General features: G+C 43.8%; 1 protein-coding gene across 7 annotated transcripts in view; it reads right to left on the bottom strand.

The window, feature by feature from the left end:
• Window positions 1–16181, bottom strand: part of LOC139408906 (spermatid perinuclear RNA-binding protein-like) — a 148460-nt gene that overhangs the window by 2560 nt on the left and 129719 nt on the right. For 2 of the 7 annotated variants that reach the window (XM_071153351.1, XM_071153352.1), the window contains 4 exons: window positions 14216–14368; window positions 13859–13991; window positions 13629–13676; window positions 2094–6002 (listed from right to left, as the gene is read on the bottom strand). In XM_071153351.1, the coding sequence (XP_071009452.1) occupies window positions 5908–6002; window positions 13629–13676; window positions 13859–13991; window positions 14216–14368 (429 nt within the window). In that variant the 3' untranslated portion in view covers window positions 2094–5907. Of the gene's footprint in view, window positions 1–2093; window positions 6003–7239; window positions 11192–13466; window positions 13677–13858; window positions 13992–14215; window positions 14369–16181 lie in introns of those variants that run through there. The other 5 variants (XM_071153354.1, XM_071153353.1, XR_011634332.1 and 2 more) reach the window with 4 other exon arrangements.

A 16181-nucleotide genomic window follows, 5' to 3' on the forward strand; every position in this document is an offset into this window, starting at 1 on the left:
GTCTTCTCATCGCCGAGATCTAATATATTATAGGAAATACAGCAATCTGCCCACTAAGTGAGGCAATCTGCTCTCTCCACTAGCCAGACCTGGGTTCAAATACTATTTGAAATCTTGTAGATATTTGTAATGTTTGCTTTAGCCTGTCTGGAGTGCCAGATGGGCTGGGTTTGCACTTTTGCAATTGAGCTTGCCGGGGGCAATAGAATAATTAAGCTCAGTTTAAGTATTTCAAATGATGTCAGATTATTTGAACCCAGTTGTATGCTCCTGATAAGCAGTGAGGTGTTCTGCACTCTGGCCCACCTTAGGGAGCAGAGGCATGGATCATTAGCCTGGGACGATTCCAGGGGGAAATTAAAAGCCAACCAACGCTCAGTGAAGGATGATGTCCAGTAGCCTATTATTTATGTGGGCCATCTGGCCTTAGCATGTCTCAACACAACACACGGCCCTCGGAGAGAGCAAGAATGTTGTATTGACGGGGAAGTTTTAAAGATTTTCACCCCGGCCACAGGCTTTCCATCTGTAAATCCTGAATTTGAATTCAGAAGACAAACGCATGAATTCTCAAAAAGGTAAGAAAACAAAGATTGAGGTACAAAAAAAAAAAAAAGATTGATACTTTAATTAGGACTCTCAGCTCTGCTGCTGGCTGGCTGCTCTGAGCAATGGGATAGGGGAGCCTCTCCATGCCAGCCCAGCCTGGCAGCACCACCACAAGTGATGCCTGTATCATATGGTGTTCAGGCAGTCATGGGACTAACCCCTCTCATCCAGGAACACCAACTGGAATATCCCATTGGTTCTTGGATGGACTATCCCCTGCAGGGTTTTTTCATTTCCATGTGAGGCTTTGGTTTAGAGTCTAACTCTGCATGGGTTGTTGTTATACACGTTCTCAATGAGAGACTTGTACCAGAAGACTAATCAACAGGAGTGATTGTCTATGGTGTAATCAATAGGATACCAGAAAGACTAATCAATAGGAGTGATTGTCTATCATGTAATCAATAGGAGTGATTAGTTCATAACAAATTACATTTGTAAAGCGCTTTTCATTATAATCAACAACAAAAAAAAAATGGACACAACTAGACAAAGAACACAGCTGATGCTACACAAGAGACAAGGACACTCAGGGAGCACAATTATCAACAGGAAGCCTTCCTGAAGAGAAAGGTCTTTAGGTCTAGTAGCAGGCGAAGACAATCAAATACCGGTACACCTGAACACTTCAGATCTGAAAGGGGATTGTGTGTTTGACAACTACAGATTATAGTAAACACAAATCTGAAAACTGTAAATGTGGAGATAGTTTAGTTCAGTTTGATCTTTTATTTGATGTTCAGACTTAAAAATGTTCTCTACCTCAATAAACATGTATAACTCTCAACGACAACTTACCCGTGATGTCAGACAAGACTTACCGGGGCCGTACTTGCGAACATCAGAACAGGTTTAAACATTTTCTCCGTCTCAAACTGCACACCAGCCAATTGCTCAAACGCTCGACTACAGCTGTTCTTATCAGATAACCAGACTTTATCCTCTGCTAACCTGCACAGCTGCCCGTCATTATACCCCATGCGGTGACACTGATGATTTGTTTTTAAGGATAACTAACGCAGCAGGTTAGGAGAATGAAGTTAAGGTTAAGAAAGGGGGGGGGGGTTAGGCTTAACTACAACGCTACAGCTGTCAACAACTGTTGTCCCCGACTCGACCACCGTAGGTCTACTCCATCTAGCCACAATGGTAGAAACGTAAACAAACCGTCTGTGGCGACAAAAGCATCAGTATCATAACACCTGGTTCAAATTCCGTTTCAGCCGATTAAAATCGCTGACGTGGATTGGGACGTGATCCAACACTTCACGAACGCGTCCTTAACGGAAGTCCAACGGGCATGTTGCGATCATCAAAGCAACTAGATCATGTGTGTTTGAGTGACTGGTCAAATAGCTCTCTGTGTAGACTCCCCAGCTCTGTGTAAATGTTGCTGATTATTGCAAGGGTTTGAATCTCAACATTAGTCGTCGTCGCCCCTCCCCGCCTTGAAATGTAGAACTACAGTTTGTGTGTTGACAAGAGAAGTGCAGACAAAACCTTGTCTCAATTTTTTATTACAAATACATTTAATGAGGAGCTTCTTGTTGGAGTCCCTCTTGCAGACTGACACACAGGCTCCTGACACTGCTACATAAATAATCGTTATTTATTTAGGCGTGTAGGCTGGACTTACAAGTACAACATTTTATTATGCATTATTATAATCATCCACTTTGTCAAATTGGTTATTTGAATCGCGCATCGAGGACCAGCAGTGAACATAGATTTCCTGAACAAAAAATGTTTTGACGCAACGGGGCTTCGAACCCACAGTTAATGTGCACTGTAATTTTAGAGTCAACCGCTTTAGCAATGTGTGTAAGGGTGCATCGTGCAATTGGCACTCTACACTTGAGACACACACCAAGCAGAACAAAAGTAAACCTTGGAGGTTGGAGGTTGAAAATATCCTTCTGGTGGCCAAATTGACACATTTTAAGAAGTGCCATTGGTTGGTGGATATTAAGTCTAAGATCTTTGATAGTATGGCGCAGAATTTGTTACAGGAAGTACTCAGTGTCACATGCCAAGGTTAGAATAGGGCTAAATGTGCCAGGTTATGTCATGGGAACAGCTAATGTGTAGTGTTTCATCACTTGCAACAACACCTGCTCGTTCCATGACATAGACTGACCAGGTGAATCCTATGATCCCTTAATGATATCACTTGTTAAATCCACTTCAATCAGTGTGATTTTTAAGCCTTGTGACAATTGACACGTGTGCCATTCAGAGGGTGAATGGACAAGACAAAAGATTTAAGTGCCTTTGAACGGGGTATGGTAGTAGGTGCCAGACGCACCGGTTTGTGTCAAGAACTGCAACGCTGCTGGGTTTTTCACGCTCAACAGTTTCCTGTGTGTATCAAGAATGGTCCACCAACCAAAGGGTATCCAGCCAACCTGACACAACTGTGGGAAGCATTGGCGTTAACGTGGGCCAGGATCCCTGTGGAACCATTTTCGATACCTTGTAGAATCCATGCCCCGACGAACTGAAGTCGTGCAACTGAATATTAGGAAGGTGTTCCTAAGGTTTGATATAGTCGGTGTACCTCAACCATTTTAATTGGCTGATGTGCATTTTGAGACTGAGAAAAAGTTCACAAGTATGGCCCCGCCAGGATTGAAATCCTGTAAGTTATTCGTCTTGAAAGTTACACTGAGGCTCAATAGCGTTCCCACATTATTTACAAAAAATAAAAATAAATAAAAAGAACAACATTTAAAATGACAAAAACACTGAAGATCAAACTGCCACGAAGATCAAGGAAGGAGAATCAAAGCATTTCATGTACTTCCTGCAATATTTCAGCAGTTTCCTTCTGACCGCAGTTGTTTGTTGTTTTTTAAAAGGCTGTCGTGTTGAACACCCCAAAAAGTGATGAGGACAAAACATCGGAAGCTCTCACCAACTGAAGCTACATACATAAATACATACAGTACCGTGTGTGTTTGTCAAAAGATTTGACCCACCAACCAGTGCTATAAAGCTATACTTCAATGTTTTGGGACATTCAAATACGAGCATACCTTAAAACCGTGCATTCCCTTTTGGATGTGTATTGTGCCAGTTGTCAGATCATGTGGTTATGTTTGTATCAGCCTAGCGCCTCTATTTGAAAAACACAAAAGTGATTTGCAGAATGCACTAGCAAAATGTAGATTTTTTTTCGGGGGGGTGTTGATTTAACATTTTTAGCAGCTTTCATATAAATAAGCTTTAAAAAACAACAACATTAATTTACCTCATCTTATCCTGTACTTTGTGATCCATCCATCTGGATACAGGACGGTTGTAGTGACTCATCCTGATATAAGATGTCCACTTATTCAAGACCAGGTAATATGGCCTGGATGCTGGGTTGGTAAATCTTGCTAGGCACTGTAGTTTTACTTTACCACCATACGCTAATTTAACCGCACACAAACTTATATAATATCAACTACAGCTTACTATGGCTTCACCTTCTCAGTTAGATATAGCATACTGCATACTATAGGTAGTATATTATACTATATAGTATAGAAAAAAGCTATACTAGAGAGGGTAAAGCAGGGGGTTATGAAACGTCTGGGTCCCGTCTGTCTTTCTACAGTAGAGCTATAAACGTGTATAATGTCGGACTATCCGTTGAATTAGATGTAGCTATTCACGTGTGGTCGGACTGTTCCATGGTGGCAAGGCTGGTTGGTCTGCGACTGTGTTGACAGATTGCAGCAGTGGGCCCTGTGTGTTGGATTGTCCGAGTAGCTTTACTTAGTCCACGCTCGGTTTGTCAAACCGATGCATAATACATTTGACACATTGGTTGTGATCCTAAATACCCCTTTTCGTGAGTTTGCCGGCACATTGTACAACAGTTGTACAAACGGATTGTGAACTAAGCCCTTTGCGCAGCAACGGAGGGGCGACTGACGTGTGCATGGGGGCCACCGGCCACCCACCGCCTCTACAAGCTAACAAACTGTGAACTGTGCTTTTGGTCCCACGTTATGCTGTAGGCCAGAGAGAGAGAGAGAGGACTGTGGCTGGTCCTCTGAGTAATGTAGTCCTGTGAGGAGGTTTCAGTGTACAGATACTCTAGTTGTCCAACAGACCCCCAGGTTATTGTAAGGATAGTGTGTATGCACGTAGAGTACCGATAGAGCAGTACAGTACAGGGTGGCCCCTTAATCGGGGAGGACGGGCTCGGGGTAAGGACTGGAGAGGAATGGTATCAAATACATCGAACACATGGTTTCCATGTGTTTGACGCGATTCCGTCCGCGACGTTCCAGACATTATTATGAGCCCCCCCTACCCAGCAACCTCCACTAGCGTACGCCTGTTAGCAGTGGAGCAATGAGAAATGTTCCACTGAGTAGAGAAGTGTGCTTTCTGACCGGAAGTCAACAGGAAAGTAATGTGTGCTGTCACATAGGAAGTGTGTGTGTGTTAGAGAGGGCGGTAATGGTTGCTAGGTTGAGTGAGCGAGCGACTCTCGACTGACCGGGCTGTGCTAGCGAGCCTTAGACCAGAGAGACTTGAGCGTGTCCAGAAAGGCTCAGATGAGATAGACATCGGGGTAAAATAAAAGGAAGCATCACTACGCTAGTCTGTGAGCACAGGTTAATTAAGAAACACGTTTCATATTGCATTGTCCTAGTACTAGAGTAGAGTAAATTGCTTAGTGTATATAAAACTGGAAGAAGAAGAAAGCTATACTGTGGGATTATAATTACATTTCACTTTTGTAATTCTAAAATAATTTATACCAACAATAAGTATATCATATTTACACACGCGTACACCCTAAATAGTTTCAGCACATGTAATATATATATATATTTCTAGGAACACATACCATACACATATATGCATATATTCCATGGTATAGCCACACATACATACACACAGTGAATATACAGTTGAAATGACCTATTGCAATGCTGTGTTTGGGTAAGACTCAATTGAACATTCACGTCATCATCTCAAGTAAGCTTGAAGCCAAAAAGTTCAGGTGTAGTATTGCTATATAAGAAAGAGACTAAAAGACCAAGGTACTCAGCCTTCAGTTTTGATGCAGCTGAGAGTCAAAAAAAGTCAAATCAAGTATTGCTTTTTTTTTTAAAGGTTTGTTTCCTTTGATTTGGGTTGTGAGGAGACAGAACAGAGTGAGAGGAGTTCGGTTTGACCGCTCGCTGGCTCTGTACCGTACGGTGGGAGACGGACAGACAGCCTGCTGGGTCAAAGGTCAAGCTCCTTAGCGGGACTGTAGGTACGACAGTTTAGAAGCCACACAACCTGATGGTTCTAGAAGTCAGAGAAGAGATCTTGAGGACCCAAATGAATAATAAATGGTGCGATGGTCCGAGGCTGGTAAAAAGGATTGTCAATGAAAAGACCACCTACAGTGAGGAGAAGAGCAGAGAGAGATAATTACCGTGGGACCCTGTAGGAGGCAGCATATCTTACTCTCTCCATAGGTTGTTCTCTCTGCTCTGTCTGGCTGTACTGTACGTGGGGTTTTCATTGCGCTGCGGCGGATCAGGTTAATAAAAACATCAACAACTTAAGTTGCAATGGTTACCACTTTCCGACAAAATCAATCCAACCAAAATTTGAAAGGATAAGGAAACTATTGAAAATAAAAAAATAAAACTTTGAAGCTCATTTATTTCAGATACGACAGCAGAGATATGTGACAAGACGTATAAACTTTAAAGTTTTTTTTTTTTAAGACAAACGTGGTTAGTACATAACTCTGACAAATCAAATCAAACGTTGTGATTTTGGAGAGAGTATAGTACAATGCCATCGCAAAGAGAGAGGGGGAGCCCATGGGATCGGAAAGGGAGGGAGAGGGTTTAGGATCAGGCACATTATGGGCTTCCCCTGGCTGTCACCGAGGTAGGTCTCCCCTGCTCAACCAACCATGGGACAGGACACTGGGACCTCTGGCCTATGCGCCTCATAGCGGTAACCATGGAGGCTGCTGTCCTAAGTGTACGGTATCCCAGGGGGCTTTTCTCTCGATGGCGATGGTGACCACGTCCTCCCAGCCACGGGCCAGCACAGACACACAACCACCTCTGATTGACCCATATATCTCCATATAAGATATATTTAGGAGTAAATATAATAACTTTTATGGTTTAAACAGAAAATATATTTTAGGGTAAAAATATCTAGATGAAAGAAAACAATATGAATTCCAACTTGGACCTCACTGTTCGGAACAGTACGTGGATAGTTGTGCAGTGAGCTCTCAGGCGAAATAGAGCAGGAAGGTAAGGTAATCATGCCATGGCAGCATTGTGACAGAGATAGCTTGTGCTTTGTGCTGGCCCCATGGGAGAGGACTGAGTGGACTGCTGAGTCACACTGACACACTCACCAGTAAAACCAATAATAACATAAAACCAAACCACCACAGAAATGAACCAGGAAAATTAGGTAGATAATCTCCATGGGTTGGATAGGGTCCCTTGTTGCTGCTTTCGATTCTCCAGAGTGTTTCTGTGTTTCAATATTTCCATGTGTGCTGTGCTGTAGGTGTATTCGATAGGACTCGGGGGGGGGGGGGGGACCAGCCAACTAAGCAGCCATATCAGATTGCTGTGCGAACTGTGGATGGAGGTCACGGGTTGGGGTCGGGAACCAAATGTGCAATGAGTGAGTGAGGGTCGTGAGGGGTCAGGCTCAGGGTACAGTACATGTGCATATATATATACGCAGGACAAGACAAGTGATACCATCAGGACATCGCTGCATGCATGACCAGGGTCGAGGTCAATTCCATTTCAATTCAGCGAGTTCAGGACTTAAAACTGAAATTAAATGAATATTCTCCCTGAATTGACTGGGTTGACTGAATGGAAATGGAATGAAGTGACAGCAGTGGGTTTGAGCTTCTATTTATTAGAACATCTAATATGAATGTTATTAACTGCTATTTCTACTGTACCACTAGCTCTGCAAACTGGACTATTACTGTATAGCCTCTGGTACACCACCACCACCATCATGTTCCCCTACACTAAACTCTATTTCCTAATCATAACAACAGCATTTCCCGTTTCCTGTCAAGGCCATGCAACTTCCTGTTCACACCAGGAAATAGCTTCAAATAGCTTCTCTAGCCGCTATGTAAGCCAAACAGAGGGTGCTACAGTGCAGTAGGGTCATTAGACTATACTGCACTGTTACTGTACCTCGTTTCAGTTACAACACCAGGCAGTGCTCAGCTTGTTGTAGAAGATAAAGGTTTTATTTCTCCACAAATAGTTTCATTATTATTCCTATACATCCTTCACACAGCTCAGGTTTACAGAGAACGTGTTTGTGTCAAATTGCAAGGCCTAACTCCTTCCTAAAGAAGAACAAGAACAACAACTAACAAAAAAGGCTGATATACAGTGCCTTCGGAACGTATTCAGACCCCTTGACTTTTTCCACATTTTGTTTACGTTACAGGCTTATTCAAAAATAGATTTTCTCCCCCCTCATCAATCTACACACAATACCGCATGATGACAAAGCAAAAACTTTTTTTTTTTTTTTTTTTTTTGCAAATGTATTAAAAATAAAGAACAGAAATACCTTATTTACGTAAATATTCAGACCCTTTGCTATGAGACTCGAAATTGGGCTCAGGTGCATCCTGTTTCCATTGATCACCCTTAAGATGTTTCTACAACTTGACTGGAGTCCACATTTACATAAGACCCTTTCCTCAGTACTTTGTTGAAGTACCTTTGGCAGCCATTTACAGCCTTGAGTCTTCTTGGGTATGACGCTACAAGCTTGGCACTAGAGGTCGACCGATTAATTAGGGCCGATTTGAAGTTTTCATAACAATCGGAAATCGGTATTTTTGGGCACCGATTTGCTGATATACCTTTATTTAACTAGGCAAGTCAGTTAAGAACACATTCTTATTTTCAATGACGGCCTAGGAACGGTGGGTTAACTGCCTTGTTCAGAAGGCAGAACGACAGATTTTCACATTGTCAGCTCGGGGGATTCAATCTTGCAACCTTACAGTTAACTGGTCCAACGCAATAACAACCTGCCTCTCTCTCGTTGTACTCCACAAGGAGACTGCCTGTTATGCGAATGCAGTAAGCCAAGGTAAGTTGGCATTAAACATATCTTAACATATCTTATTAAACATATCTTATAAAAAACAATCAATCATAATCACTAGGGACCTACACATGGTTGATGATATTACTAGATATTATCTAGCGTGTCCTGCGTTGCATATAATCTGACTGAGCATACAAGTATCTCACTGAGCGGTGGTAGGCAGAAGCAGGCGCGTAAACATTCATTCAAACAGCACTTGCGTGCGTTTTGCCAGCAGCTCTTCGTTGTGCGTCAAGCATTGCGCTGTTTATAACTTCAAGCCTATCAACTCCCAAGATGAGGTTGGTGTAACCGAAGGGAAATGGCTAGCTAGTTAGCGCACGCTAATGGCGTTTCAAACGTCCCTCGCTCTGAGCCTTCTAGTAGTTGTTCACCTTGCTCTGTATGGGTAACGCTGCTTCGATGGTGGCTCAGGGAAGAGCGAGGAGAGGGACGGAAGCTATACTGTTACACTGGCAATACTAAAGTGCCTATAAGAACATCCAATCGTCAAAGGTTAATGAAATACAAATGGTATAGAGGGAAATAGTCCTATAATAACTACAACCTAAAACTTCTTACCTGGGAATGTTGAAGACTCATGTTAAAAAGAACCACCAGCTGTCATATGTTCTCATGTTCTGAGCAAGGAACTGAAACGTTAGCTTTCTTACATAGCACATATTACACTTTTACTTTCTTCTCCATCACTTTGTTTTTGCATTATTTAAACCAAATTGAACATGTTTCATTATTTATTTGAGGCTAAATTGATTTTATTGATGTATTATATTAAGTTAAAGTAAGTGTTCATTCAGTATTGTTGTAATTGTCATTATTACAAAAAAAATGTTTAAAACGGAATCTGCTTTTTTGGTCCTCCAATAATCGGTATCTGCGTTGAAAAATCAATCGGTCAACCTCTACTTGGCACACCTGTATTTGGGGAGTTACTCCCATTCTTCTCTGCATATCCTCTCAAGCTCTGTCAGGTTGGATGGGGAGTGGACACGCATAGCTATTTTCAGGTCTCTCCAGAGATCTTCAATCGGGTTCAAGTCCGGGCTCTGGCTGGGCCACTCAAGGACATTCAGAGACTTGCGTTGAAGCCACTCCTGCATTATCTTGTCTGTGTGCTTAAAGTCGTTCTCCTGTTGGAAGGTGAACCTTCGCCCCAGTCTGAGGTCCTGAGCACTCTGGAGCAGGTTTTCATCAAGGTCTCCCAGTCTCTTCCGCTGAAAAACATCCCCACAGCATGATGCTGCCACCACAATGCTTCACCGTTGGGATGGTGCCAGGTTTTCTCCACATGTGACGCTTGGCATTCAGGGAAAAGAGTTCAATCTTTGTTTCATCAGACCAGAGAATCTTGTTTCTCATGGTCTGAGAGTCTTTAGGTGCCTTTTGGCAAACTCCAAGCGGCCTGTCTCGTGCCTTTTACTGAGGAGTGGCTTCTGTCTGGCCACTCTACCATAAAGTCCTGATTGGTGGAGTCTCCATAGAGGAACTCTAGAGCTCTGTCAGTGACCATTGGGTTCTTGGTCACCTCCCGGACCAAGGCCCTTCTCCTCCGATTGCTCAGTTTGGCCGAGCGGCCAGCCCTAGGAAGAGTCTTGGTGGTTCCAAACTTCTTACATTTAAGAATGATGGAGGCCACTGTTTTTTGGGGACCTTCATTGCTGAAGAAATGTTTTGGTACCTTTCTCCAGATCTGTGTCTTGACACAATCCTGTCTCGGAGCTCTATAGAGAATTCCTTCGACCTCATGGCTTGATTTTTGCTCTGACACGAAGTCATCTGTGAGACTTTATATAGACAGGCATATGCCTTTCCAAATCATGTCCAATCAATTGAATTACCACAGTTGTACTCCAACCAAGTTGTAGAAACATCTCAAGGATTATGAACGGAAACAGGATGCACCTAAGCTCAATTTCGAGTCTCATAGCAAAGGGTCTGAATGTTTATGTAAATAAGGTATTTCTGTTTTATTTTTGTAATAAATTTGCCAAAAAATTACTAGCCTGTTTTCGCTTTGTATTGTGTAGATTTTTTTTCAATCAATTTTGGAATAAGGCTGTAACGTGAAAAAGTCAAGGGATCTGAATACTTTCCAAAAGCACTGTACTGTAATTTAGACTCAAAAGAATGATGGAACAATTCACAGTACAAATCCTTCAAGTTGTTCCTTTTTTTTAAGAACTCAAACCTGCAGGGTTTTTTTCATCAGTAAAAGTTGGAAACAGTAAAAAAGAAATATTCACTTCTTTTACAAATCATGCTGAAGTCCTTTAGTTCAGTTTCCCCCCCTCGATATGTTGAAAAAACAAAAAGACTCAGATTCCCTTCTATAAAAAAATAAGATGGGGTGTTTTGGTGTTCCTGTGCTAAAAGAAGGAGTAGTGGGGGATGGGGTAGGCAGGCATTTTCATGACAGGCAACAGAAGCATTCTCTTGGGGGAGAAACCTAGAAAGGAGACACGAAAAGAGCACTCCACATGAGTCCACGGCAGGGCAAAACATAAAATGCACGCCTCTGTCCTGTGTCATGATCTTCTACTGTGCCTAGAGTCTAGGTCATAGAACTAGAATGATTAGAATTCCAGGTTAGCCATTTTGCGTGCACCAATGAGTTCATCAGTCCAAATGCTATTGTGAGAGCAGAGGGTTTGTTCCATTCATTCTAGTTCTGTGAGCCTAGGCCTAGATGGTCCCTGTGTGCAGAGCTACAGTAGAACCCAGAGAGAGGGACGATGTTTAAAGAGTGAGTGAGTGAGTGAGTGAGTGAGTGTGTGAGTGGAAGGAAGGAAGGAAGGAAGGAAGGAAGGAAGGAAGGAAGGAAGGAAGGAAGGAAGGAAGACCAAAGTCAATGGTGGTGTACAATGCAAGGCTCTGGTTGGTTGGCTGGTTTGTTTGTCTAATTGTTTACAGGTACTGTGCAATGGAGTGGATATTCTTGTGGTCTGGGCTGAGGTTTGTGTGGTTTGAGGCTGCGATCATAGATAGACAAGAGGTTATAGTTGTGTGTCCTTGAGTGTGTGTGTTGTTTCATGTGTTTCTCACGGTCTTGAACCCATACAGAAATCCCAAAGCAGCAACAGGAGCCTGAGCGCCGCACAGCAGTGAGCATCAGACAGAACGATAGATAGAGAGATAGATGACTGTAGTTGGGGAGGATTAACCAGCATGCAACATCATCTCAGAAGCACTGGAGGGGACTGGACAGGACATGTAATCTGATCTCACAACAGCCAAATACCATGATAGTGCCACATGACATGACTGGGTGGTAGGCACTAAAAGGAGCACTCTTTATGTACCAGGCAGAGACCAGGCAGGGCCACTGGGGTTAGCTAAGCTACAACACTACTAGCCTGCGACCAGATCTGATCGTGTTGTCTTGCCAACTCCTATTGTCACAAAGACCACAGGAGGTGGCAAGACAGCACAAAAAGATCTGGGACCAGGCTACAGCACTCAACACCAGGGGCCGTATTCAAAAAGCATCTCAGAGTAGGGGTGCTGATCTAGGATCAGCTGCCTCCTGTCCATATAGTCCTACTCAAACTGATCCTGTATCCTACTCTGAGACTCTTGGGGAATACAGTTCTCAGTGCTAGGCTCTCTGAGGTCTACTTCTAGAACGTGTTGTGCCTGCCCAGACCTGTACCCAGTACAGTCTCCCCCTGCACATAAGACTCGTTCAAAGCCCCCAGAAACAGGCAACTCTCTCTGTGACGGAGGGAATGGGCTCCCAATGCCACACAACGCACAAGGACCAGTCTGTTTTAAGTTTAGGGTGTGTGTGATGAAGAGATGGAGAGAGAGAGAGAGAGGGAGGGTGGGAGGGAGGGAGGAGAAGGAGAGGAAAAGAGCGAGAGCAATAGAGAGAGGCAGAGAGAGACTGAGTGTGTACATATTTGCAAACAAGATCGTATGTTTTTGAGTGCGTATTTATGCTTGAATTTGTGAGTGTATAAATGTGTAAGACAAAGTGGTTGTGTGATTGAGCATCTTGAGTGCTGCTGACCTCAAAGCGCTCGGTGCTTGTATTGAGTTACGCTGATTGTGCGAGAGCAGAGCAGAGCACCCCTGAATCTGATCTAGTTATGTAGACTATGGTCGAATTTCAAACCTTCCAGAGCTCTAGGACACGCTACCTGCTGTCTGGCAGAGACTGAGAAGGCCACAGATGACCGACCTGCCAGCCTAGCCAGAGGAAAAGTGGGGAAGCCACGCTATGTTTTCAGTGAATTAAACAGTCACACAGTGAATGTTTAGCTACATGTTTAGGAAGATATAGTAGGGGTCTGAAATAGTTTGGGCTGGAAGGTGGTGTGTGTGTGTGTGTGGTGTTTCCTAGTGTTTGTTTTTGGAAGAAGTTGGTCTATAGAAGAAGTGTGAATAACCCATATAGCCTGTCCCTGTGTGTGTTGGCGGCATTGGTCCCTGCCTGCCTGGACCGCTTTGAATGGGGTATCTGTTAGCTTAGCTGTGGGAAGAGATATAGCATGGCTACAGTAAGGAGAGGAGAGAGATGTCCAGAGAGTCAGGAAAGGGGGAGCAGGCAGACTGACGGGTAGACAGACTGACGGAGGGGCGGGCGGAACGAGCAGCAGTCTGGACACTCAGGCGGGCGAAGAAGCTCAGCAAGGCTTGCTCCAACCACAGTAAGAACCAAAAGGTTATGATCAGTTCCAGGTTGACTTTCGCTAGCTTTTTAGATTCAACCAATTTCTTACATTTCAATTTTCGACCTCGGCGTGTAACTCCGATTCAATGGGCACAATCGTTTTCCAGAAGGGCCTCTCCAACAGCAGGGAGGAACAGTACGACAGGGCAGGTGTTAACTCTTTATCCTCAGAGAGAGAGAGAGAGAGAGAGAGAGAGAGAGAGGGACTCACCGTAGGCTGGGGCGGCTGCGGCACTGTATCCATATGGAGTCCCGAAGCCTGTCGGACATGTTCAAGCCATGTTGGACTGTTAGGATCGTTGGGTAACTGGACATACTGGCATTATGAATGCATGCATATGCACTCAACCTATAAACAACTAGAGTGTTGGCAGGGAAACGGACAGGACAGGCACGCAAAACACCCCCTCCCCCCACATACTTTTACATACTTCCATGTACCTGGTATCTGTGTGTACCCTGGTGCGGCAGCGCTGACGAAGGCTCCTCTGGTCAGGGCCGCCGCTCGACCTCTCCCTCTGGCCACCTGGGCTGCTACTGCTGAGGCTGCCGCTGCAGCTAGGGCTCCTTTAGTCTACCCAGACACAGAGACAGCAGAGTATTATCGATGACTGATCAAACAGGCGGTAACTGACAGTCGATGAGACTCTGTATCGGGTCGTGAAAGTACGAGAGGAAGTCCCTGATAATTGGTCAGGCTTTCTTCTAGAGAGGATCGATATCGCTAACAGACCACTCAGACTCCTGGCAACAGAAAGTATTGCTAGCTGATCAGAGGAGACAGCATTGGTAACATACGGCATGTTGTGGGATGATCTTCTTCTTCTTGTTGTTGGCGGCGGCGGCGTTGGGGCCAGAGAAGAGTTTCTCCAGAGCAGCCAACGCAGCCGAAGCCTTCGCCACCTTCTTATTAGGCCCCGCCCCGCGGAACTTCTGGCCATCCACCTCCACCTGGAGAGAGAGAGAGAGAGAGAGAGGGGGAGAGACACGCACACACACACACACACACTTAAGTAAGATGGCATTGATATCGGTCGAGTGGCTGGATAAGGATATCCTGTATGTCCGGTGGTATTATATTCATGCTGCTGACCAGCCAGAGGATCTATTCATGGGTTGCACATCCGTCACTCGATCACATCGTTGCCATTACTATAACCGTTCTACAGCCGCAGCCTTTTGCCACATTTCAGGCTTCAAACATAAAGATATAAAACTGTATTGTTTTGTGAAGAATCAACAACAAGTGGGACACAATCATGAAGTGGAACGACATTTATTGGTAATTCAAACTTTTTTAACAAATCAAAAACTGAAAAATTGGGCGTGCAAAATTATTCAGCCCCCTTAAATTAATACTTTGTAGCGCCACCTTTTGCTGCGATTACAGCTGTAAGTCGCTTGGGGTATGTCTCTATCAGTTTTGCACATCGAGAGACTGACATTTTTTCCCATTCCTCCTTGCAAAACAGCTCGAGCTCAGTGAGGTTGGATAGAGAGCATTTGTGAACAGCAGTTTTCAGTTCTTTCCACAGATTCTCGATTGGATTCAGGTCTGGACTTTGACTTGGCCATTCTAACACCTGGATATGTTTATTTTTGAACCATTCCATTGTAGATTTTGCTTTATGTTTTGGATCATTGTCTTGTTGGAAGACAAATCTCCATCAGGTTTTCTTTCAGAATGGTCCTGTATTTGGCTCCATCCATCTTTCCATCAATTTTAACCATCTTCCCTGTCCCTGCTGAAGAAAAGCAGGCCCAAACCCCAATGCTGCCACCACCCTGTTTGACAGTGGGGATGGTGTGTTCAGGGTGATGAGCTGTGTTGCTTTTACGCCAAACATAACGTTTTGCATTGTTGCCAAAAAGTTACATTTTGGTTTCATCTGACTAGAGCTCCTTCTTCTTCTGGCTTGTGGCAAACTTTAAACGACACTTTTTATGAATATCTTTAAGAAATGGCTTTCTTCTTGCCACTCTTCCATAAAGGCCAGATTTGTGCAATATACGACTGATTGTTGTCCTATGGACAGAGTCTCCCACCTCAGCTGTAGATCTCTGCAGTTCATCCAGAGTGATCATGGGCCTCTTGGCTGCATCTCTGATCAGTCTTCTCCTTGTATGAGCTGAAAGTTTAGAGGGACGGCCAGGTCTTGGTAGGTTTGCAGTGGTCTGATACTCCTTCCATTTCAATATTATTGCTTGCACAGTGCTCCTTGGGATGTTTAAAGCTTGGGAAATCTTTTTGTATCCAAATCCGGCTTTAAACTTCTTCACAACAGTATCTCGGACCTGCCTGGTGTGTTCCTTGTTCTTCATGATGCTCTCTGCGCTTTTAACGGACCTCTGAGACTATCACAGTGCAGGTGCATTTATACGGAGACTTGATTACACACAGGTGGATTGTATTTATCATCATTAGTCATTTAGGTCAACATTGGATCATTCAGAGATCCTCACTGAACTTCTGGAGAGAGTTAGCTGCACTGAAAGTAAAGGGGCTGAATAATTTTGCACGCCCAATATTTCAGTTTTTGATTTGTTAAAAAAGTTTGAAATATCTAATAAATGTCGTTCCACTTCATGATTGTGTCCCACTTGTTGTTGATTCTTCACAAAAAAATACAGTTTTATATCTTTATGTTTGAAGCCTGAAATGTGGCAAAAGGTCGCAAAGTTCAAGGGGGCCGAATACTTTCGCAAGGCACTGTAGCAATGCTAGCTGTGCTAGATAGCAAAAATGTTGGTGCTCTCCCCTCAA

The sequence above is a fragment of the Oncorhynchus clarkii genome, chromosome 5 (assembly GCF_045791955.1).
Source record: "Oncorhynchus clarkii lewisi isolate Uvic-CL-2024 chromosome 5, UVic_Ocla_1.0, whole genome shotgun sequence".
Classification (NCBI taxonomy): domain Eukaryota; kingdom Metazoa; phylum Chordata; class Actinopteri; order Salmoniformes; family Salmonidae; genus Oncorhynchus; species Oncorhynchus clarkii.